The sequence below is a fragment of the Podarcis muralis genome, chromosome 10 (assembly GCF_964188315.1).
Source record: "Podarcis muralis chromosome 10, rPodMur119.hap1.1, whole genome shotgun sequence".
In the NCBI taxonomy this organism is placed as follows: Eukaryota; Metazoa; Chordata; class Lepidosauria; order Squamata; family Lacertidae; genus Podarcis; species Podarcis muralis.
The window spans coordinates 8820420-8844885 of record NC_135664.1 but is presented as its reverse complement, the minus strand read 5'-3'; the positions used below and the strand labels follow the sequence as shown (position 1 = coordinate 8844885).

Sequence of the window (24466 nt, the reverse complement as noted above, 5' to 3'; positions counted from 1 at the left end):
AAAGGGGGAAACAGCAGCTCTTTAGGACTCCAGGGATTCCCATTGCCCAGCGTCCAAACAGTTTGTTAAATATTTATCTAGATGACTGGTGCTGAGTGGAAATATTATTTTTCAGATTATCATTTAAGTACTCAAGCAAACACAATTAACCATACATTCACTTGTGAAACATGTAGTCATAAGAATAAAGATTTTAAACCATCAAGTCTGATACACTGATTAACCTTTCCAAGGGTTATAATATTTGTTGTATAATGTTTTGTAGTTCCTACTATTCTGAAAAAAGTGACTAGAATTAGAAAATCCTTTAGTAGACGTGCTTTAGACTTCAAGTTATCTTAAATTTGTAGATTTTTTTTTAAACTGAGGGTAGATTAAATTTTTTAAAGTAAGGGTCCCTAATGGCCTTTGTGCATATTGCCATTCTTGTTGCTAGGATACACTGAAAAGGATTCTACAAAAGGTTGGACGATGATGAACTCAGAAGCAATCTCACTGATGCAGAGAGCGTACTTCAGCTTCCCCACAGCTGAAACCAAGCTCTGGAAAACCACAAAAACATGTTTTAGAAGCAGGGCTGGCCCCAAATATTTTGCTGTTAGCGGTGAAGGGCTGGCACTCCTTCCCTATTCCACTTTCAAAAACGGCCTGGACAGACAGTTGAATCTTACTTCAACAATGATAGCAGATTAGCATCATTCACTGCACCTAAAGTACCAGGCTAGGTTTGGGGGAACCGGAGAGGATACATAGCATGTACAAGCTCTGTCCTCCAACAGAGGAGAATCACTAAGTGGCTTAGAAGTAACAACCCCTGAATCTGCCACTTGACCCAGTTGCCTCATCCAGCCCTGTTTGGAAAGGAGTTGTTGTTGCTGCTGCTGCCACCACTGCCTATCACTGTACTAACTCATAGGTTGCTTTCAAACCACTGTGCATGGTAAACCACTCTGAACACCAGTACAAGTCACACCATCTACATGTATTATCGCTTTGCGTAATGCTACGATCACGGCTGTAAAAAACAATATTAGTTAAAACTATGGCACTCGCTCTCACAGGAGGCGGTGATGAAATTCGGGAGTTGTATGTTCTCTGTAAGTCTTATTACAAAGCACTGTAATAAAGGTCGACAACTCTTCAATATTCCCTTTTCAATGTTTATCAGGAATAAAAATATATGCTAGACCCCATTTTCCTTTCAATTAGATTAGTATATCCTCATATTTAATCTTCCATCAATCTACATAAAATAATTAGGAACAATTAATATGATCATCAATATCATTATACTTTATTTTGTGGGTGGGTGCATGATTCGCTGTTTGCTGCCCAAAGCATATCATCATCTTCTTTTTTACACATTTTAGCTATGGTTAGTATGTACAGATGCCGCCAACTATGCTATGTGCCTGCAGGAAGCTCTGGGCTAGGCAGGATCCAATGTCATCTCACAAGGCACACTCCCCCAGATGGATGGGTGTGTGATTCATGTTGTGGGGTAGGCACAAACAGTTGCTGATTTAATTTCTTATGAGCATTTCATAAGCAAGATAATTTGGACCAAAAACAACTGTTCTAGGACTCAAAGGTGGGAGTCCCCAGTCACAGAAATATGGGGGTTCAGGGATGAATGAATTTTCATTCTTTTCAGTGTTTTGAACTTGCAAGCAAATAAGGAACTGGGAACTAGTAACCTACTTGAGCACTGTTTTTGTGTAGCATCAGGGTTCCAGATCCCAGGGCATGGCATACAATACATTAACTCTGCTGAAACTACATAGGCCTGGATTGGCTTGGAAACTCCCCAGGAGTCCTATACATGCTGCCTGGAGTTCAACGGAAGCCAGGAAGGATATAAAGGCACAAAATAAAACAGAACAGGCTCTGAAACAAACAAGGGTAAATTGCTCCTTCTAAGCTGGATAATGAAATGCTGAATGGCAAAATAAGGAAAGGGGAAAGCCAGCTGAAGTAGAAGCCTTCGAGGCATGTAGGAAAAGCATGTTTTTAAGAGCACTTAAAGAACCAAACTATCAGAAAAACAGGACCAAGGGGCATGCTACCCTCATGTTGTGGCCAGCGCTTGCAGCAGTAGACTGGTACAAACCCTCAGTCGCCTGGGGATTAATGCTTTCTTCTCTTCAGCCTGGCATAGGATACTAAGAAAGGTTACTTACTTGAAGGCTAAGGCTTGAATCCTATGCACCTTTATTTGAAAACTAGTCCCTTTGAACAAAGTACATATGTGAACAATAGACATACAGTATATCCTGAATATACATGCATGATTGGGGTATAACAGGTGTCTAAAAGCAGTCGGTGGCAGCAAAATAGTGTTTCTCAATGAGATATAAAGTGAAAGTCCATGTCATTTGGTTGGTAGAGTCATAATGATTTCAGTTTGTCTTTTTTTTAATAACAATTCAAAAATATCAATGCGTGGCAAAGGCAACACATGTCAACTTAAACCTTTTCTGTGTTCATACTTCTAGAAATAAGGTACTGCCAAAATTGTAACTTCAGTTTAATACATCTGTTTGTATTCTTTTTCAAGGCTGTTGGACTGTAGCTATATCCAAACATTTTCTTGCTCTGCATTTACAAATGCTGCAAGCTACTGGAAAAACTGTTTTCCATTGTCATAGCAATGGAAGCTAAATACTATAAAGCGCAGCGCTTTTGAAATAAAATGTGAATAAAGATGTTCTATACAGGCATTTCTGTAGCTATTCACTTGTTTAGAATCTGCCATAAACTGTCATTTTATTCTTGCTTCTAACAGATCTAATTTAGTTTTAACAGAATGTTAACACTTCAGAGCTCCCTCTTAGAATTGCTTGTTCGCTCTTATAAAAAAAATGCTAACATGCAAGAGAATAATCCAATTCCGGTATAATCACTGAAGTCACAGAAAACCACTCAAACACAATAGAGCTTGAGCTTTCGTTCCGTTATTTATAAGCAATCTTTTTGAAGCAAAAAATAGCACAGTGTTGATATTGTTTGTATTTCAGGCTGTGATGTAAATTCAAGAAATCTCCACCCCTGCATAATGAAATCTGTAGTAGTACTAAGGTTCATGTGCTGCCTCTCCCAGCTTCTTGTTAGGGAAGAGGAAATCCTAAAAACAGAACTCCTCTAACTCAGCGTTGACAGCAATGCTTGACCTGAAAGCCAAAGTCATAACAGAATGAACACAAACAAGATCACCGAATATCACTGCATTCGAAGCTCACTAAAACTGCTAGCTCTGAAATGTTAAAATCTTCTGAGTTTTTAAGGAGGAAGTAACTTATCTGAAACCCTTCATCATGACTTTCCAAAATCCCATGAGCAAGAAATATATTAATAAATTGAAGTTTGAGTAGTCAGGGCTGCATAAACTTGAGACCAGACTTATCCTGCTAATATCTGTTTTTACAGGAAATAAGAATTATACATTAATCTGCTTATATCCATACACTATAAATAAGAGGCCAGTGTTTCAGAATCTGTTTTGCATCTTGAAAGGTAAATGAGGAAAATCCTCTTATAGCCTCTCATATCAGTGTCAAGAGCTTCTTCACCGATGCAAAATTCACTTTAAGAAAAATAAATTTTCCCTAAACAATTATTTGGGTACAGTACCAGAAGGAACTTCTTGTGTCATTTTTAAGAAACCCCATTTTACCATCAATGAGAAAAACAAAAATTGATAACATCTCAACACAAGCATATAACAACCTTTGAATCACAATAATTTTATTTTATTTCCATTTTTAGAATAAACTCTGATCCAAGAAAAAGCCATAAGCCATTTCCCTCTTATGGTCAACAGCACATAATATTATGTTACAGTGGTACCTTGGGTAAAGTACTTAATTCGTTCCGGAGGTCCGTACTTAACCTGAAACTGTTCTTAACCTGAAGCACCACTTTAGCTAATGGGGCCTCCTGCTGCTGCCACATCGCCAGAGCACAATTTCTGTTCTCATCCTGAAGCAAAGTTCTTAACCTGAAGCACTATTTATTTCTGGGTTAGCGGAGTCTGTAACCTGAAGCGTATGTAACCTGAAGTGTCCGTAACCCGAGGTACTACTATATTTAGTGTGCAGAACTGCAAGTTAGTAAATGCATTAAAAAAACTTAACCTATGATTCAGTTTAACACTCTTATGTCAGACCCACATCTCTCCATGGAAAAATCATCATGGGCTAGACGCCAAACAGCAACATTAAGCAGCACAGTTTGGGCAAGCCCAGAGGATTTTTTTTTTTAGCTACAGACCCCGGAGACTTAACACAAACAGCTCTTTAAAAGTCCACATGGTTTCAGAAGTGGTTTGCAATACTGCACAGTTTCAATTCACAAAAAGAGAAGCCAAAACCTCTTGGCACGCAGAACTAGGGGGGGGGGGGGGGGGCTTTCTGGATCTCAGCCGAGATAACAGGCACAAATAACAGGCACAATCCAAAGAAACCGAAACACTTGCATGTGGATCTGTAAACACAGGCCACAGAAGAGATAGGCTGTTTTGCAGATTTTAAGATTTCACCCCCTTTTTCCAGCACTGGGAACTGCTGTGGTAGAAACAGCAGTCACACTACAGACTGCATTCAAGTTTTTCATCCTGTGTCATTATCTTGGGACCAAGTAATGAAGGCTTGGGGTGGAAAAGATCACCTCACTGCCTGCTCCAGTTGGACTGCTTCACAGCTTCACAGCATCCAACTATAGCCCATGTGTTGGTAACCTCAAGGCTGGATTACTGCAATGCCTCTACGTGGGGCTGTCCTTGGGGCCTGGTATGGAAGCGCCAGCTGGTGCAGAATGCAGCAGCCAGATTGCTCATGGGGGCATCTGGCTGACAACATATGAAAGCATTGTTGAAGAATCTGCACTGGCTGCCCATCTACTACAAAGCCAAGTTCAAGGTCCTTGTATTGAATTACAAAGCCCTGGACCATTTAGGTCCAAGCTACCTCAGAGACCACCTTAACCCTTCTATCCCAGAGCAGCCAGTGGGATCACCTGCAGAAGCATCAGTGGACATTCCCCCTAGTTGGCAAGGCTCATTTGATAACAACAATAGACCAACCCACCTTCTCTCTGAAGAAGCATCTAAAACATGGGTAGGCAAACTAGGGCCCGGGGGCCAGATCCGGCCCAATCACCTTCTAAATCCGGCCTGTGGACAGTCGGGAATCAGCGCGTTTTTACATGAGTAGAATGTGTCCTTCTATTTAAAATGCATCTCCGGGTTATTTGTGGGGCCTTCCTGGTGTTTTTACATGAGTAGAATGTCTGCTTTTATTTAAAATGCATCACTGGGTTATTTGTGGGGCATAGGAATTCGTTCGTTTTTGTTTTTTTCAAAATATAGTCCGGTCTGAGGGACAGTGGACCGGCCCCCTGCTGAAAAAGTTTGCCGACCCCTGATCTAAAACATAAATCTGCCTCTTGCATTTCCCTGCCACTGGATCTGTACTGTACATTGCCAGTCCCTGTTTATATACTTTTTAACAGATAAAAAAACCTAATCCTGTTAAATAAACTCTAATAGAGACTGGTATAAATGGGGAAGTTCAAACACTAGTAGCATGGGTTGAAAAGTTTCTTCCGTTCACGAACATGTTCACTATGACTGAAGTCTCACTCCAGTTTGGTTATAGAAAATGCACAGAAGTGGCTGTATAAGGCAAGTATAATTTGCATGACCCAAAAGCTAACAGAAGCAACTCACGAGAATTCAATATGCTAGTTGGAATTTGCCAGCCTTTATTTCTTTGTAACCATACTGGGAACCTCACACATCAAAATCCACTGCGAATAAAGAGAGGCAACAGACTGAAAGGTCACTGTAGAATCCCAAGTTTTAATATCGCAGTTGAAGGATATCAGAGCTAGCGTGCACTTGTGAGTTACTCCTGACAAGCAATTATATAATTAGGTTGTGACAATTAGAATATATACACCCAGTCAATTGAGAACAGAACAAAAATTATCCTTCAAATTATTAATTTGTTTGAAAAAGTATATATGGCTGATTATTATATTGGCTTCCCCTGTTTAACTGAATCCTTGAAACTCATTAGCAATTCTTAAGACAATTATAATTTCATTATGTTAAAGTACGGAACCAAGTCTGATATTAATATATTATTTTTTTCTGAAAAATACCAATAGAATTCGATGTAGGAGCAAGGCTGTATAAAGCATAGAGCTTAGTTTAATCTTATTTTCACTGGGAGTATGGTTAGAACCAATTAGGATTGTCTGAAACCATGGGTTGCAAATTATTGGTTCTTCTTGTTTTTATTGTTATTATGTATTTTGTGTTTTTATATTGTGATTTTAAGTTGAGAAGTGCCCTGAGTCCTGCAGGTACTATACAAATAATAGTGTAGTAGCAATAATAATAATAATAATAATAATAATAATAATATCAAATCTATTTCAAACTAACCTAAAATGCTGTTAACACTGTCACAGCCTGATTGTCACTCATTAATAAATGTACAAAGAAAGCAGAAATTCAGCCTTACCTGCACCAACTTCTTTTTCTTCCTCTTCTATGTTATTCTTGATGCTATCATATTCTTCATCTATTGTTTGATTACCCCGCATCAGAGACAGGATTCTTCGTGCCTTTTGAGTCTGTCCTTTTTGAATAAGCCAACGGGGGCTTTCAGGAAGAAAGAGGAAGCCAAAAAACTGTATTACAGCTGGAACTGCCGAGAGGCCCAACATATATCTGGGGGAAAGAAAAAAAAAACATTTTTAATGCAAATTTATCAAGATTCTCTCCATAAAGAACAGCAAGGCTTTAAGCCGCTTTCTGAATACACTCAGTATTTCTCTAAATAAGCAGATGGAGGTAACATAGTTTATATCCTGAGATTTCCATATCAGACGATTCCAAGAACTCTTTAACAGTTGTTCCCTGCAGACATAATTTTAACATTGCTGTTTGCAAATCAGTTATTTCAATTACTGTTAGATAACATAAACTTAGCCCAAAGTTAACTTATATTAGATTAAGAACTACAATTATTTACATGTATCAAACAGCAAATACGCTGAACAAATGCAACTCCAGATCAACTAAGGAGGCCTACAACTACGGTGGCATGACAGCTGACATATTATTCTCTCCCATTATGGATCTAATATAGAAGACAATCACAATTGTCCTGTGTCAGGGGACTGCCATCGGAACAGGGGAGGGAGGCAGGGGAATACAGAGAGCCTCACCTCAAGTGGAGCAGAGAGGGAAGGGGCCAGCCAAGCGAGGAGAGAGCTTGAAGATGCTACTGAGAGCCCAAGCGCCTCACCTAGCCCGGCTGGCCAGGAGGGACGTGCGCCACTTCCGTCGCCCAGCTTGCGCAGGGGTGTGAAACGCAAGGAGGGGAGGAAGATTTGGGGTGTCTAAGTTCTTATGTTGGGGGAGAAGCTGGAAGGGGCCACTCCCGGATTCTGCAAGTGACTAAGACGGACATGAACTTTGTGGTTATGCACTGTAAATAGTTTGCACTAATAAAACCTGTAAAAGACAGGTCGGAGTCCTGCCTGGTTACTCACAAGCAACCACCATCTGCATCTGACATCTTTTGAAGCCATCCAAGCTGGTGGCTATTGCTACATTTAATGATTTTTCTAGATCACAGACAGAAGATGGTCTATTCAAAACCAAGCAATTAAAAAATTTTTTTTTAGCTTTGGGGATTCTTAAAATTAGTTCTCTGGGTAACAGAAGAATCAAGACTTTACATGATGTTGTACTGAGAACCATAGAAAGCTAGCATGCATCTTGATTACATTTGCTATAGATCTTGCCACCCTGCAAATTACAATGTTGAAAGATAAAATCCGTAGCTCCTTAATTCAATCCATTAGTAAATTTCAGCTGGATTTGCTGCCATTATTCAAAGCCAATTAGCATTCTGAGGGCACCAACTTAAAACCACAAAGAGGAAGATTCCAAGTGTACAAAAACAAAGTCTACATTTAAATCATTTAGATTTGCATCTAAAATTGTTGGGTTTAAAATAAAAATGTAATCTGTAAAATATAACACATTTGGATAGTTTCTTTGTCACCTATTATTATTATTATTATTATTATTATTATTATTACTCCTTATTGTGATTTAGAAAGGGTAATTAATTTTTTTCACTAAAGAGTACAAAAGACATTGCCAACAAAAAATGTATCTATATCATGTGTGTATACAAATAAATATTTGTGTGTACTACACACACATTTCACACACAGAGCATGTGAATCTAAATGGCAGTGCAGCTCTAACTTTACTTTCAATAACAAACAAAAAGATTACACTAACCTCCATCCATCCTTTGGAAGATAACTGAAGGCTCCATCTATAACGCTTGCAAAGAACTGTCCTCCTGTGATGAAGAGTGTGTTTATAGTAACTAATCTGCCTCTTAGATGAGGTGGAGCAACTTCTGCAATGTATACTGGGACTGTCATAGAAGCAATACCTGGAAGAAAGTAATTAAAATTCAGTATGAACCTATTTACAAATAAGAACTATTATTTTATCACTGGCATGTGTTATCTACAATCATGACACTCAATCATAAACAGGAGGGAACGTTCTACCTTTCAAATAAGTAATCAAACCAAAGTACATGCTATATAAATATAGCATGTTTACAGCACATCTGAAAGATAAGAGTTCCAAACGGAGGAGAAATCATTTGATCGTGAATACAGCATAGAGAACTGCACTGCAAGTTGAAAATAATCAGATAAAAGAGATTGTCAATAGATAAGCAAACAGAAGCTGAACATGTAGGAAATGTGGTGACTATTTATATGTTTGGAGGGATTTATATCCCGCATTTCAAAGCATAATACAAAAGAACAGTAGCAAACAACATAGCCGACTAAAAAAGGAATGAGTTGTAAGCAATCCATTAAGGGATATCTGTAACCATTAAAAATCATCAAAGGCAATTAAAGCCTAATAGAACAGGGCATATGTCATCTGGCACCTTAACGTATCTTAGCCCAATATCAACCCAGGCTACATTATGACTCCCTCATACTGGTGTATTTCCATTGACATGAACTAAATTACCAGCAGGTCCACAAAGCACTTTATTAAAATAGATTTCAGTAACAGGCATCTTACCAAACTTTCTAAGAAAAAAGTAAGCTAACTGGTTTTTGTGGCTGTATTATTTATGTTGTGTTTTTCCCCAGCTCATGTCTCAAAGCACACCTAGTACTTAGAGATTAGTCTAAGTACTTAGAGAGTTAAGAATATTATAATCTTATATCCATCGGAAACTTACTTATTCTGCCAATTCAGCTGTATCAAGTCAGATGCTAGAAACCAACCCCTTTTCGAAACCAAAGCCAGAAGAACTGTATCAGATACACTTTGTCTCTGTCTTCACAGGAAAGAGCATAGAGCAGATCTCTGTGCCTGAACTAACTTTTGCAGAAATGGAGTCTAAGAATTAATTAAAATAATAATAATAATATTTTTTTAAAAAAAACATGCTAAGAAGTCCAGTGACCCACTGAATTGTTGGCCCATACTTTATCATGGCCACTGGTCCCATCACCTCCTGGCAAATAGAAGGGGAAGAAATGGAGGCAGTGAGAGATTTTACTTTCTTGGGCTCCATGATCACTGCAGATGGTGACAGCAGTCACGAAATTAAAAGACGCCTGGTTCTTGGGACAAAAGCAATGACAAACCTAGACAGCATCTTAAAAAGTAGAGACATCACCTTGCCAACAAAGGTCTGTATAGTAAAAGCTATGGTTTTCCCAGTAGCGATGTATGGAGCTGGAAGCTGGACCATAAAGAAGGCTGATCGCCGAAGAATTTATGCTTTTGAATTATGGTGCTGGAGGAGACTCTTGAGAGTCCCATGGACTGCAAGAAGATCAAACCTCTCCATTCTGAAGGAAATCAGCCCTGAGTGCTCACTGGAAGGACAGATCCTGAAGCTGAGGCTCCAATATTTTGGCCACCTCATGAGAAGAGAGGACTCCCTTGAAAAGACCCTGATGTTGGGAAAGATGGAGGGCACAAGGAGAAGGGGACGACAGAGGACAAGATGGTTGGATAGTGTTCTCGAAGCTACCAGCATGAGTTTGACCAAACTGCGGGAGGCAGTGGAAGACAGAAGTGCCTGGCGTGCTCTGGTCCATGGGGTCACGAAGAGTCGGACATGACTAAATGACTAAACAACAACAACAACAACTTTATCTGCCTTGAGCTTGCAGAAATAATTCAATACCAGGTGAGTTGAGCGCCAGGCAGTCTCTGTGGGACAAGCTGTATTTTATATGAATTACGCTCTTCACTACTCTTGGTTCTCAGTTTGGCTGCCTTGGCATGGATTTTGTTGCAGGACTAATATCTTGAACCTAAGAATACTAAGATTTTTAAAGACAGTAACGAACAAACAAAAAAAGCTTTCTTTTGAACAGCCTCAATAAGCTGAACTTGCATACCCTATGTTCTTCAACCTTTGGTACCCAGATGTTGTTGGGCTACAACTCTTATCATCCCTAAGCTATAGCTGAAGATGATGGGACCACATCTGGGCAGCCATGGTTGAAGAACATTGTGTACTGAGCTTGCAGGACTCTGCAAGGGACAAACTAGAAACATGTAGCAGAAACTCTCCCAGCAGCCATTTGTACATGTTACAACCAAGACAAAATCCCTTTCATCTTCAAATGCTTTGTGATAGATGAGCCCAGGCTACTCATGTCAGCTTCTCCAATTTGTGGCCACCGTTCAACAGATACCTGCCAGCAGCATATTGTACACGGTATTATGCTAGCCAAACAGATGGCCTAAACCACCAATTACAGGAAATTATGAGATAGGATAAATTGAAAGATACAAAAGAGCTGGTTATGGTTTTCAGTTCCATACAACAAAGTTGCTGAAACCTCTCTTCTGCCAACTCTGTCCCACCATATTAAACTGAAATGGGATGAAGGAGTGCAAGTTAATGCTTACGGACCTAATAAGAGTTAGAGCCAAACTAAACATTACAAAATGTGCATTATCTGCATTGTCTTTCTATATATTTTTTCCTCTGCCTTCTTTCTAAGACTTGGCTTCTCCCTGCCAGCCACAAATCAAGGGGATGGCAGATGGTGATTCACACATTATACAATGTTTACATTACACATTACAAGGTAGGAGGAACGGTGGCAGCTTTGAACATTTTAATGTCTATTTTCCCCCTTTAAGATCCTCCAGCTAATTCAACTTATTAACACTACACATTGCTTTTCAAAGTCTATCATTCACATTGTGAAATGTTTGCAGTATGGCAAAATATTTCATTCTAGAGAAAGAATTTGTAGTGGATACAAGTTTTTAGGTGATGTACAAGTTAATGAACAACCAAGGAAATATGGCTGCTTAGCTATACTCATAAGAGCCAACTCCTAGGGGCCAAGGTCCCACTGTGTCTCGCCCCCATAAATTATTTGATGGGGCTGCACCCCCAAAGCCTTTCATTAACTTTTAGATAAAATATACAATACGGAAAACTTGGGTTCATGTTCAGAATGGAGACCCGTGACATGCTTCAGAAATGTACCAGAAATGACAGACATTAACATGAAATTTATTAGTTACGATGGTATATTTGAATTCCAAAGTCAATCTGAAGTTCATGAATCACAAATGCAGATAACTTTAGATAACTTTAAAAAGAAATAGATATAGTCTTATTACAATAATATTTGCCAATGTTAGCAAGCTTCTGATATTGTATGTCCTAAGATGATGATGATGCTAATAATAATAATAATAATAATAATAATAATTATTATTATTATTATTTATACCCCGGCCATCTGGCTGGGTTTCCCCAGCCACTCTGGGCGGCTTCCAACAAAACACTAAAATACAATAACCTATTAAACATTAAAAAGCTTCCCTAAACAGGGCTGCCTTCAGATGTCTTCTAAAAGTTTGGTAGTTATTTTTCTCTTTGACATCTGATGGGAGGGCGTTCCACAGGGTGGGTGCCACTACCGAGAAGGCCCTCTGTATTTCTTTCAAGAGAAATACAAAAACTTGGTTGTATAATCATTCATTTATGCATTTTATTTGTATGCCGCTTTTCCACACACACAAAACTCATGCTCTAAGTGGCTTACAACAAAGAAAACATGAATACATTTCAAACAAACACCACAAAAACATTTCATAAAAACATAGCGCAAAACAATAGCAAATATACTAATATACAAAACCCCCATTATCAACATGATAAAGATAACAAGATTACTTAAGCCAATAGCGAAAATAACAAAAGATGTGTCATATGAAGCACAGGGCTTACACTTAATGAGTTAAAGGACACATCCACCAATTCATGTTCCAGATGTGGCTGTGAAGATAAGAGGCAGGTCACTTCAAAGTAGTGCTGCTTCTTATACACATTAACTGAATCAATTAATGTCATATCAAGCGTGCACATTAATTTATGTGAACTATATTTAGATAATACAGGACATTCCTAACAAAAGATAGTTAATTATCCCCGTGATCCAAAAGGGGGTGTTTAAATTACACCTTGGCATTTTCCAATAAGCTTTTGTTAGTCTAAATAAATGCAGTTGCTCTGGGCAAGCACATCAGCATCAGTATAAAGGAAGAAGCTATAAATATAACAGCCACTGATGTGGGGTCAAAAATGCTCCATGAACGATTATCTACTTTGAAATGACTTGTTTCATAAATTAAATCAGTGGTAAAATTCAAGACAAATTCAAGCCAGATTAGGCAACCGGAAGGATACTAGACAAATCTTTAAGATGTAAACAATGTAAGTGCAGTGTTATCCTATTGCGCTGCTAAATATCTTAGGATACGACCAGCCAATCGCCCCTCAGATTTGGTTTTGAGACTTTGCCATTAACAAAATCTGACTGGTGACATAGCTTTATGATACTGCCACATTTATTATACTATTTTTGAATAGTATTTTTGAATAGTATTAAAAAGGGATGCGGGTGGCACTGTGATCAAAACCATTGAGCCTCTTGGGCTTGCTGATTGAAAGGTTGGCAGTTCGAATCCCCGCAATGGGGTGAGCTCCCGTTACGCTCTTGCCAACCTAGCAGTTTGAAAGCACACCAGTACAAGCAGATAAATAGGTACCGCTGTGGCGGGAAGGTAAACGGCATTTCTGTGTGCTCTGGTTTCCATCACAGTGTTCCGTTGCGTCAGAAGCCATTTCCTCATGCTGGCCACATGACCTGGCAAGCTGTCTGTGGACAAACGCCGGCTCTCTCAGCCTGAAAGCGAAATGAGTGCTGCATCCCCATGCCTTTGACTGGACTTAACCATCCAGGGGTCCTTTACCTTTCACTATTTTTGAGTGGCTAGGACCATTCAAAAGAGCAAAGCCAGAGGAAAGGGGCACTAGGAACAGCAGCAACACAGAGGAGGAAACAATCCCTGTAAACAGATGAAAATGTAAAGGAGCTACACTAAAGGGGCTATTCAGGAAACAGTGCATCCATTGAAAACCTCCCTTTCTCCCCAAAATTAATAGGCCACACTTCAGCTATGCTGGCTATAAAAGATTACCTTTAACTGTTCCGAGCGCATCAAGTTGCCCAACTTGCTCTTGCTGGTAACTAATGAAGTTCTACCTTTTAAACAAATATTTAATTTCAGTATGTGCTGTCTCATCTCTTTCACCTCCTGGTTAGCAAACTCTCAGCTCAAAGTCACATGGGATGAATAAATCCTCAGGCTTTTGGCTAGCTGCTGGGCAGAAAGGTCTATTAACACTTCTGATTTTTCCATCACCTGCATGACAGTTTGAGATAAGAGTTTTTACTGTTCAATTGCAGGATCTGGAAGGAGTGTTAATAGATGCAGTAGAAACACAGAGGAGGCAGGGTGTGTGTGTGTGTGTGTGTGTGTGTGTGTGTGTGTGTGTGTGTGTGTGTGTTCAACAATATACTGTAGTATTTTCTGCACAAAAAAGCCACCATTAAAACAACTGGCATTAAGAACTGCTCTCACCAGTTGTTAGAAGTTGAGTGTGACCTGCCTGCTTCCCTATCATATTGCTGGTATCCTCTGGCTCAAAAGACAATAGGCTACCTCTGGGGGTGAAGTCAAGTCACTGTAATAGCAACACCAAAGTGACCTCCCTATGGCGCTAGCCTGGACAGTGTGAATGGAGGTCCTGGTGGTAGTAACTAAATTTTAGTCAGAGTAGACCCACTGAAATTAATGGACCTAACTTAGTAATGTTCATTCATTTCAATGGGTCTACTCTGAATAAAATATAATTGAATATCACCATAAGGAACAAGCAATTTAATCCTTCTAAGTGTTTACTTTGGGTGCAACAGCTTTCCAAGCCATGTGCCCATTACCTTTCATCCTCTCCCTTTTGACATTCTGGCTGGTTTTTGGCTGGCTGAGACGGTTTTATGAAACTGGTATCAATCATTCGTTTTGTTTCCTTCTGCTGCTTTTATCTGTTCTGTTTTATCTCACTGATGTATGCTGCTTAAACTTTTGTATTTTCCCCCCATGTCGCACTGTTTTAGATGCTAGCTCCCTTGGATTACTTTTAGAAAAACAAGGATTGTAAGTCTTAAATAAAAATATTAGCAACAGCAGACTCTAGATTATTACATTTGGAAAATTTCCTTTATATGTATCTTTTTACATGGCAAATTGAGCCAAAGTGGTATAGTGGAAGTGGGAAATCAATGCTTATATCTACAATACTTTAGGATTTCACAACATGACCGTTAAGGTGGGTGCCATCATATTTTCACCTGCTTGGAGCCTTGCAAGCTCTTGAGATAATCATACAAATCCAAATATTCCGAACATCAATGGGAGAATAATTTGAAGAGCTTTTAAAACCAATTTGAACTCCGTTTTTATAGTATGTATCTTTTGAAAAAAATATCCTGAATATAAATATGTTGGTCTACATTTATCTCATAAAACTGAATCATGACCATCTGTCAGACAGATAAAAGCTACTTTAGGTGTGGGCATTATAAATACAGTAGGCTGCATATTGTATTTATTATTATGAAGTTCCAAATGAACCTACGACTAGCTACTCATCACGGTGCAGAAATTTAGGAAGTGTAACTTGGCAAGATCATCCATTGAGCCCATATGGATGGTCCTGTACTTCAACAAGGATATTTACTTTCCATCACATTCTATTTTAGCCAGCACTATTTTGTACAATTACTACCATCTGCTGCTTCTTGAAAACACTTGTTACAGCCATCTTATGGCCATATACTCTGAACTCAGTCCCGCTTTGTTCACTAGTATTGAATGCCAAATCCATAAGAATTGCAAATCCATAAGGATTGCACCCAAGAGAAATCCGGCTGCTGTTTCTAAGCAAATAAAATTCAGCAGCATGATTCAAAGATTAAAAATGTGTTCTTAGGTTATATTCAGTCTCTTGTTGTCCTTGATGCTGGCATCTATCTGTCTTGGTAGACAATGGAAGAGTGAACCTTCAGGGGTAAAACCAAACTGTTGGTGAGTTATAGCACCTGCTACGGCTGTAGAGACCGATATGGAAGAGACATGTATTGTTGCAGGAGGGTCAGATGAAGCCATCTGGTTTTGCTGCTACGGATGCACAATGGTGTTTCTTCTCCCTGCACTCCTCCCAGAAGTCATACCTCCACTGGTCACTGCTATGGATGCACGACCTGCCTTCAGGCATTGTAGCTGTCTGCAAGGGATTCCCATATGGTGGGTTTAATGTTGCCAGCCTTCATGTCAAGATCGCAGACATCTTTGTAACACGGAGTTGGTCTGCCAACAGGCCTAGTGCCTGAAGCCAGCTCCCCATAGAGCATATCCTTGGTGATCCTGCCATATAAATTCAATAAATAAATCTTCCATTCTGTGGACATGACCAAGCTGGCGTAGACGTCACTGAGATCAGAGTACAAAGATGCTGGGAATGCGTGCTTCGGAGAGCAGATCATTGTTTGGTCCTGCTATGCAATGCTCAAAATTTTCCTAATGCAGTACATATGAAAGGCATTGAGGCATTGGTCCTGGTGAATGTAAGTTGCCCACGACTCTCTCCCATAAAGCAGTGTGCTCAACATGCAAGCCTGGTAGTCCTTCATCTTGGTATTGGTCATTAGCATCACATTCTCCCATACCCTTTCGGAGAGGCAAGCTATTGCTGTAGCAGCATTGCCAATACACTTGTACAGCTCAGCATCAATGGAAAGGTTGCTGGTTATGGTGGAGCTCAGGCAGACAAAATTGTCTAGGACCTCAAGCATGTGTGTCACCACTGCTGATGCATGTTTAGTTTACCCACATTTTTAAAAGGCTTTCAAGCTCTCAGATTTGTTGGGGGGGGCACTTGATGTGCCAGTTTTGGAAGGCTAGAGATTGTCCTGCAAAAGCATCCCTGAGCCTTGCAGAGGTGGTGCGCTGAGCAGACATTGCCCAGCAAGCAAAGTGGAGAGCTTAAAAGCTCTTTTTGCTCCAGGTAACCACAAGTGGATCCAGAATGAAAAAAGCTTTTAAGTTCTCTGTTATGCTTGGGATTTGATTTTTGGAATTTTAACCATCCTGCCTTCTACCACATTTGGTTGAAATTGTGCAAGACAAATAATAATAATAATAATAATAATAATAATAATAATAATAATTATTATTATTATTATTATTATTATTATTATTATTATTTATACCCCGCCCATACAAATGCATGTAATATGAGGGATTACTGAAAAACAACCCAAGTGGCAGAGTAATAAGTGATTGGCTGAATTGTGCCCTACTAGGGTTTGGCACTTTTTATGTCTATTTCAACGGAAGGATTAAGCATGTGCTGAAATCTCCCCTATTCATCCACAGGTTTTAAGGGTGCTTGACTTAATTTCCACTCTACCTTCTTGTAGCCTGTCTTTCTTATGGTGTTTCAATATCAATTTTGCAGCATAGTTATAAAGTGGTTAGGAGACCAAAGGTATTTATTTGCCGGGATGCCACAGCGGCTCATTCATGATAAACTGATTTTGTAAAATTGGGGAAAGTGCAGAGGTAATAGCATGAATAGCAGAGCAAGTACAGCACCATGAATAGCAGAGGAAGACAACTCCTGTACTTTAATATATGAACCACTCTCAGGCTTTGCATTTTAGCATGGAAATTTCCTAAAATGCAATCTCCACAGCTAATTCAAAAGGACTCCTTCTACATATAAAACTAGATTTTAACACTATGCACTTAGCCACTTTAGAGGAAATCCAACACGGAAGATGCAAGAGAATTTATCCAATATTAAACTTCAAGTGCCTTCAGCTTCTTTTTTGCTTCTCTGCAGACCAAAAGACACTTTCATTAATAATTTTCTTTCAACGTTGTGCTCATGAACTACACCCTAGGCTTGAGTATGAATCATTGTTATTGAATGGAAAGTGACTGGAAGAGGGAAAAGTTGGATAAAAATGGTGCCTTAAACTCACTAGAAAGTTAACATTTTGAAGGAGGTATATTTTTATCATGTATCTACTAAACAAACTGTTCAGGAATAGCACTATCCAAGCAAAAATGAAGAAGGATAGCATTTCTAGAAGCGTATTTATTACAATAATTTATATCCTGTCTTCCTGGATACAAGTCCTTCAAAGGCAAATTACAAGTAACATTTAACTACTTTTAAAAAATCACAATAATATGGACATACTGGTGTCATCAGGATCCTTCCATCATGGCAACTGTTAGTAGCATAGCCGAGTGACAGACTCTATCATGGGGAGCTGAGAGTCTTGCCAGAGCAAACCCCGATGTCTCCTTCCCTCTTTCCTGGTATGTTTGAGGTTTGTCACAGTAACAAAAGGCTTTATCCACTGACAGCTATTTATCAAGCTTTATTAATATGAGGGACTTTAAGAAGGTAGTTTGCATGTTCACTTAGACACCAGCTTTACACACCTTAAAAAGTCCTTTAAAAAAGGTCCCTATTCCACAGGTTCAAGTCCAACGACAATCTGACACAGGAGTGGTATCCTTCCTGTTTAATTAACTGAACCTGGTAACCTCCAATTCAGAGACCCACTCAAGTCAATTTTTGTCCAGTGTTCAGTCACTTTCCATTGGGGAGAATGAAGTGATTAACTTTATCTTCCTTGGTCTAATGACTGCTCCTCAAGCCAATAATTAAAGAGAGCATAAAAGCAATGAACACCGAGGGCAAATAAAGAAAAAAGACAAAATCTTAATACATGAAGTCTAATCTATATATAAACTAGTCACAGCTTCTGAATAAAAGCTTATGCCCCATGTAAAAGTACTTGCATCAAGTGTCCTATCCTATGACATGGATGGTTAACATTCTCAGTTAATACTTAAATATTTTTCATATTGGGGCAGGAGAGGTAAATAAACTCAAAGCAATTACACAGCAAAAACACATTTTCTATAAGCAGACACCGAAATGCTGAAAAACCAATGCCGTCCTGAGGAGCACCCGATTGTACCAATACTCATGCTTGTGGCTGCGCCACCCCGACCTGCTTGAGGCATGTTTTACCAACCTTTTACAATGCTTAATAGATTGTATGAACAGTTTTGCAGGTAGCAATAATAATAAAACGCATTTCCAACTGTGTGGCTTCTTGCTACCTAACATCTTTTTTTAAAAAAGTGGCTTTTACTCTGCTGCAGGGGTGCACATTATATTTTACTGTTCTACTGGTTTTATTGGTTATGTGAATAAGGAATGTGCACGGAACAAGTCTCTAAAATCACCATCAGATCAGTAGGAAATGAATGCTGGTTGCCTTCACTGCAGGAATATTACTACACCCTAATTAACACTAGCAAATGAAGGGAGTCCATGAATTGCTCCTGATCTTTTAGCCATGGTGAAGAGATCAGCAGCATTACGTCTGCACCAGCTCTACATCTATTTGGGCAACAGTCCGCCCAGGGGAATAGAAAAAGTGCTGCTGGTTGTCTGGGTAACCAACCATTTCAAGGATAACTAAAACAACCCTATAATGCAGCTTCTCGATGACACATGTCACTTCACACTCAGTTTCCAAAAAGCTTATTGCTTGACAGAATGCTTCATTATCTCTTTCACATCACCATGCAACAGAATGAGAAACCATGGAACAACAAAACGCATCCCAGTGGAAGGGTTCTTGTACTATGTCATTAAAAACTGGGAACTGTAATCAGATCTCAAAGTAGATTATGTGTATAATTTCAGGGATTTAATACGCCGACATGAAGCAATACTCAAAGTGCAATGAATCACGTCGAACATCTGCTTGCTGTTTTCCAGCCAAAGAAACAATGCATATTACCAAAGTGTATTTGGTAATTAATTGCACTTTCCAAGTTGACTTCCCTGGAAGCTGACATTACTGCAGTCATTAAGAATCTGAAACTGTTTTAGCATTGAAACCTATGCCCTTCCGTTAAATCTCAAGTCTTAGGTTTCCCCAAATACAAACAGAATCATAAAACAAATGTAAAGGACTAGTAGAAGTGGACAGAGAAGTATCCACAACCCTCATTGCCTCAACTCTGCATCTTCCCCTTCTACTTATCCCCTACTTATCTCAGAATCCCAGGTTTTCTCAAGCACACACACAAAAAGACAAATATTTTCAATAAAAGTTGTTCTATTGTATATACTGTAGAAAGCATCTAAGCTGGACAGTAAAGGAAATTTAGCGTATCTATCTACTGTGCTTCTACTTGCAAAACATGAGTATCTCAAGTCCAGAGTTCTGCAACTCCAGCATGCTACGAACAGAAAAAATTGGGTATCTTTGCTGTTCTACTACTACATCAGTAGTAGCCTTCTTGCAACCAGTCTCTGGATTTTCATTACAACATGGAAGACATGCTTAAACATTCCAAATATCAATCCCACAGACAGAAATAGGGACCTCGATTTCTGTAGATTTCCAATTATTCTGCTCAAGTTTTTCACCTTGAAAATATCTGTCGCCTTCTAAGGGCAACATGTTATACAGCAGTCAAGTAATTTGAATAACTTACACATCTTAATTTAAATTCATGTGCATCTACTGATTTCCCTAATGAACCAGAAGCAGTTCAAATACTGGAATGCTCATTATGCAGCTTCCAAAGAGGAGCAGAAAACCCACACCTCATTTGTATGTCTTACAAAGCAGTCCCTGTACAGAAGATGTACTGAAGAACAACAGTCAACATAGGTTGACTGTCAAGTAACAACAGAAATCTGTTCATGCATTAGTAATAAGCATCACTCCCATTATTTACTGCAGACACTGGCTGTCAGTACATAGCCCCCATTAATTTGGTAGCTGCTGCACTTTAAGTTTGACCTCTCGTACTGTAATCGCTCCTAGCCACACTGAGTGGATGGAATGGATTTTTAAAATCAGATTTAAAAAAACAAAAACAAATACAGCATGTTTCAAAACAACCTAATTTGAAAGGAAACAGAATAAAAAATATGCTCAAGTCTTAACTTAGGTCTTAAAAATTATTCATAAATATCTGCCAAACAAAGAGTTAAAAATCAGTGGTGTTCTGAATAGAAAAATGAGATAGTGTCATGTACTGTATCATGGGGGAGGGAAGAGAAATGTGCTTTAAATGTAAAGCATTTTTTAAAGCATTAAGCAGTAAATTTCAAGGTTCTGTTTTACTAAAGGATAAATAAAGGTAAAGGATCCCTGACCATTAGGTCCAGTCGTGACCGACTCTGGGGTTGCAGTGCTCATCTCGCTTTATTGGCCGAGGGAGCCGGCGTACAGCTTCCGGGTCATGTGGCCAGCATGACTAAGCTGCTTCTGGCGAACCAGAGCAGCACACAGAAACGCCGTTTACCTTCCTGCCTATTTATCTACTTGCACTTTGACGTGCTTTCAAACTGCTAGGTTGGCAGGAGCTGGGACCAAGCAACCGGAGCTCACCCCATCGCGGGGATTCGAACTGCCGACCTTCTGATCAGCAAGTCCTAGGCTCTGTAGTTTAACCCACAGCGCCACCCGCGTCCCTAAAAGGATAAATATTTCACTTCAAAAGTGGTCGTTCGGGGCATTAGAGTTTTCAGTGATTTTTAAAAAGCTGACATATTAGAAGCTTTCAGGCTGCTATACTTTCCAGTGTTCAAAGTATGTTAATTGCCTGCAAAAACTTCAGCAACATCTACACAAGCAAGCTCTGGCGAAAGCTAACTGAAACTGGAATTAAGAAACAAGCCTATATAGAAGGACAGCTGGAAGTGTTTTATTTTTTTTTATGCATACAACTCACCCAAGGGCAAACTTCTAGCATTTCTCCTCACTTGTCAGTGTAGGGGTTATAGAAAATGGATACAACATGCACTGTTCCTTAAACAAAAACATTAAACAGTAGTTTGTACCTGCATCCCATACAGTATTTTCAATGCAAAATTAGAAGCAAACTCACTACAAGTTTTTCATTTAAAGCTATTAAGCACAAATCTGTGGTTGGTGGGGAAAGCATGAGCTGGATGTTGTTATACAGCTACATTACTAAATCACAGGTATGTGGCTAGCTGATAGCCACATACTGGTATTCATGTTAGAAACTCCTCAATATATAAGCTAAGTGCCAAATGGCTCCTTAAACCAGGTTTACAGTCACAAACAAACTTTTAAACAAATGGAATGGAATGCAAATGGAATGCCTAGTTGCCATTTTGGGGCCAGACGGTTCGAAAGTCGTATTTTTCAATATGACTTTTTTGTTCCTGAAATTCATTCTGATTGTGCAGATAAAATATAACAGATATGTGTTGCTAGTGTGTGAAAATAGTCAAGATCCAAGGATCCCCAGGCATGTACCTCCAGATGGTGGAGACGTCAGGAGCCAGGATGGCACCCAGGCATCTTCACTTGGTCGCAGGTGGCTGACAGCCAGGTGCAAAATATACCTGGCAAATTTCTAATGCTGGTATATACCAGTGGTAAGTAAGAACTATTACCATACAACAAGGCAATATGCCTCTTATCAGCAAAGGCAGCTGGATTCTTTGTTTCTCCCCTTTCCATCAGAATTCCACAAAAGCACTGACACAGGTGTGCTGGCTATTAAGTTTTGTGGACTCAATTGCAAAGCTGCTCTACTGAACAACAATCAACATGACAACATGAATTATAATGTCTAGGACTTTATACTAATCAACTAAATAGCAGCTATTTGGCATCAATTCAGTATCACCAACCATGTTCATACTGACAGCAGTGGTGATAATTTAATAAGGTACCTCTATTTAATAGTATTTAACTCAGTTTTTAATATATCAAAACAAGAAACAATGTTGAAAGATAAAATATAAAATCAGTAAAGACAATAGCCTTGTCCAAAACATTAAGTCACAATACACACAAAATGAAAACTTCTACTAGTGCCCCAAAACTCAAGAACACAGAAAAGATGAGTCAGTTTTCCTTATTGCTCTTTAGTGTTCCAACCTATTATGTCTAATTTGAAGATACACTTACTGTTCAGCTATGTTTATTGGTTTTTTTACAGCCCTCAAGAAGTTACTTAAGCCCCTTAGCTCCCTCTGATGGTCGATTTGACAATGAAAAAGTTAATTGTGATTTTTTTTCAAGAACAGAAAAGAGGCCTTAAAATTTAGGGATATGGTACTAGAAGCACTCTAGATATTGTTGGATTCCCAAGTCCCATCAGTCCCAACCTGCATGGCCAATGGTAACTTAGTCTAAAAACCTCTAAAGGTCTACAGGTTCTCGTGTCTCCTTTAAATCTTGCTGCTGCTACTACTATTATTTTTAATTACCCACTCTTTACAATAATGTCCCAGGACGGGTTACATCAATTTTAAATTCTGCATTAAAAACAGTTCAAAACAAATTACAGTCACAGGAATACTTTAATACTTGAAGTCTTGGGTTATTTTCATTTGGTTGGTATGATTATGTTTTTTCCATTAGATGTTGTGTTCAGCTTATCAGAACCTGAAAATAATTGATTAAGCCTTTCAGAGATGTTGCATTCCACCCAAGAATTGAACTAATTATCTTTCTCTACAAAGAACCCAGTTGACTTCCAAGTGACTTCCAAGCATCCTGCTACAAACTAGGTCCACTCCTGCTTGCTTTTATACTGCAACAGGCACTTTTAAGACACCCTGCAGACTAAAGCAAGTTTTTTAAGTTCTTATCTTACCACCAGGAAAAAAAACAAAGCCTGCTGAAGGCTACACCTATAAACACACAGACACCATCATTAAACTATTTCACTATTTTTCTAGACCATTTTATAACCAAGTAATCCACATCAGATACATTTGCTGGGCACCTAAGGCTGAAATCCATTATTCACACTGAAGTGGTTCCATCTGGTGACCTAGGACTACTGAATTAAATGGACTACTGTTTAAATCCATGCTATTCATGATTCAATGGGCAAATCTGGTTTTGAATCAATCAAATGAAGAAGGGCAGCAAGCCAGGGTTTCACTCCCACTAAAGCATAAGTGTTTGGACCAAAACCTGATAACTCAAACCTATTAAAAGAGATAACATGTTGATTAATTTTCCTTTACAAGACGTGCAGAACACAGACTGACATACAGATTAGTTAGTCTATGCAAATCATATTAATTTAAAAGTAGGTGCACATAAAAAGAGAAAAACAATAATGTTCATTTTTACTTTTAAGACTAATTGCCAAATTACCTTTTTTGCAGAGGGTTAGATCCAGTCCAACTGCACTTCAATCCCAATAATTACAGTACCCAAAAGCCTTGTACAACAAACGAAGAGTCAAATATATGTACTTCAAGTGTAAACACACTAAATTATGAATTCCCAGAAATAAACACAGCTGAGCAGCATGAATAATTATGAATTATTACTCACAATTCATCAGCCTTATGCCAATACAATTACACTAACTACTTAGAAGGAGTATTCTACAAACTCCTGTAATTGTTCAATGAATGGCTGAGAGCAGAGGCTCCCTCTATCTGTTTTCAAAAAGTTGTTGCTCTGTTTGAAAAGCACATCCCATGCTTCTGATAACAAAAGCTTGCAACAGTACAGCTTCACAGTTGCAAACTGTGAAAAGCAATGCAACAATGGTTCTCAACTAACTGGTTCTGTCTCCCAACAAGAAATAAACTTGAAGTATGCATCACAACTGAGCAAGTTATTAAAAAAAGGAATGCAGTACACAATTATGTAATGAAAAACCAATGGCAAAAGAGAAAAGTGTGATCTCATGTATTTGTAGTACTTGTTGATTACAAGCTTTAGTTCTCATTTATATTGTGAAAGGGTTAAAAAAATGGAAACAGACTCTGCCCACAGGATCCAATTCTAACAGAACACATTAGAGGAGACAAATGGAAGGAAGACTGAAATCAGAATATGTATGACAAAGAGAACAGCATAGTGCTGAGTGATCTCTAGGAAAAGATGT

The 24466-nt window shown here is 38.9% G+C and overlaps 1 protein-coding gene across 2 annotated transcripts in view; it reads right to left on the bottom strand.

Annotated features, from left to right (window-relative positions):
• SLC2A13 (solute carrier family 2 member 13) overlaps window positions 1–24466 on the bottom strand; it is a 99312-nt gene that overhangs the window by 70195 nt on the left and 4651 nt on the right. For both annotated transcript variants that reach the window (XM_028746467.2, XM_077935799.1), the window contains exons 2-3: window positions 8327–8486; window positions 6528–6736 (exon numbers count right to left, since the gene is read on the bottom strand). In XM_028746467.2, the coding sequence (XP_028602300.2) occupies window positions 6528–6736; window positions 8327–8486 (369 nt within the window). The remainder of the gene's footprint in view (window positions 1–6527; window positions 6737–8326; window positions 8487–24466) is intronic.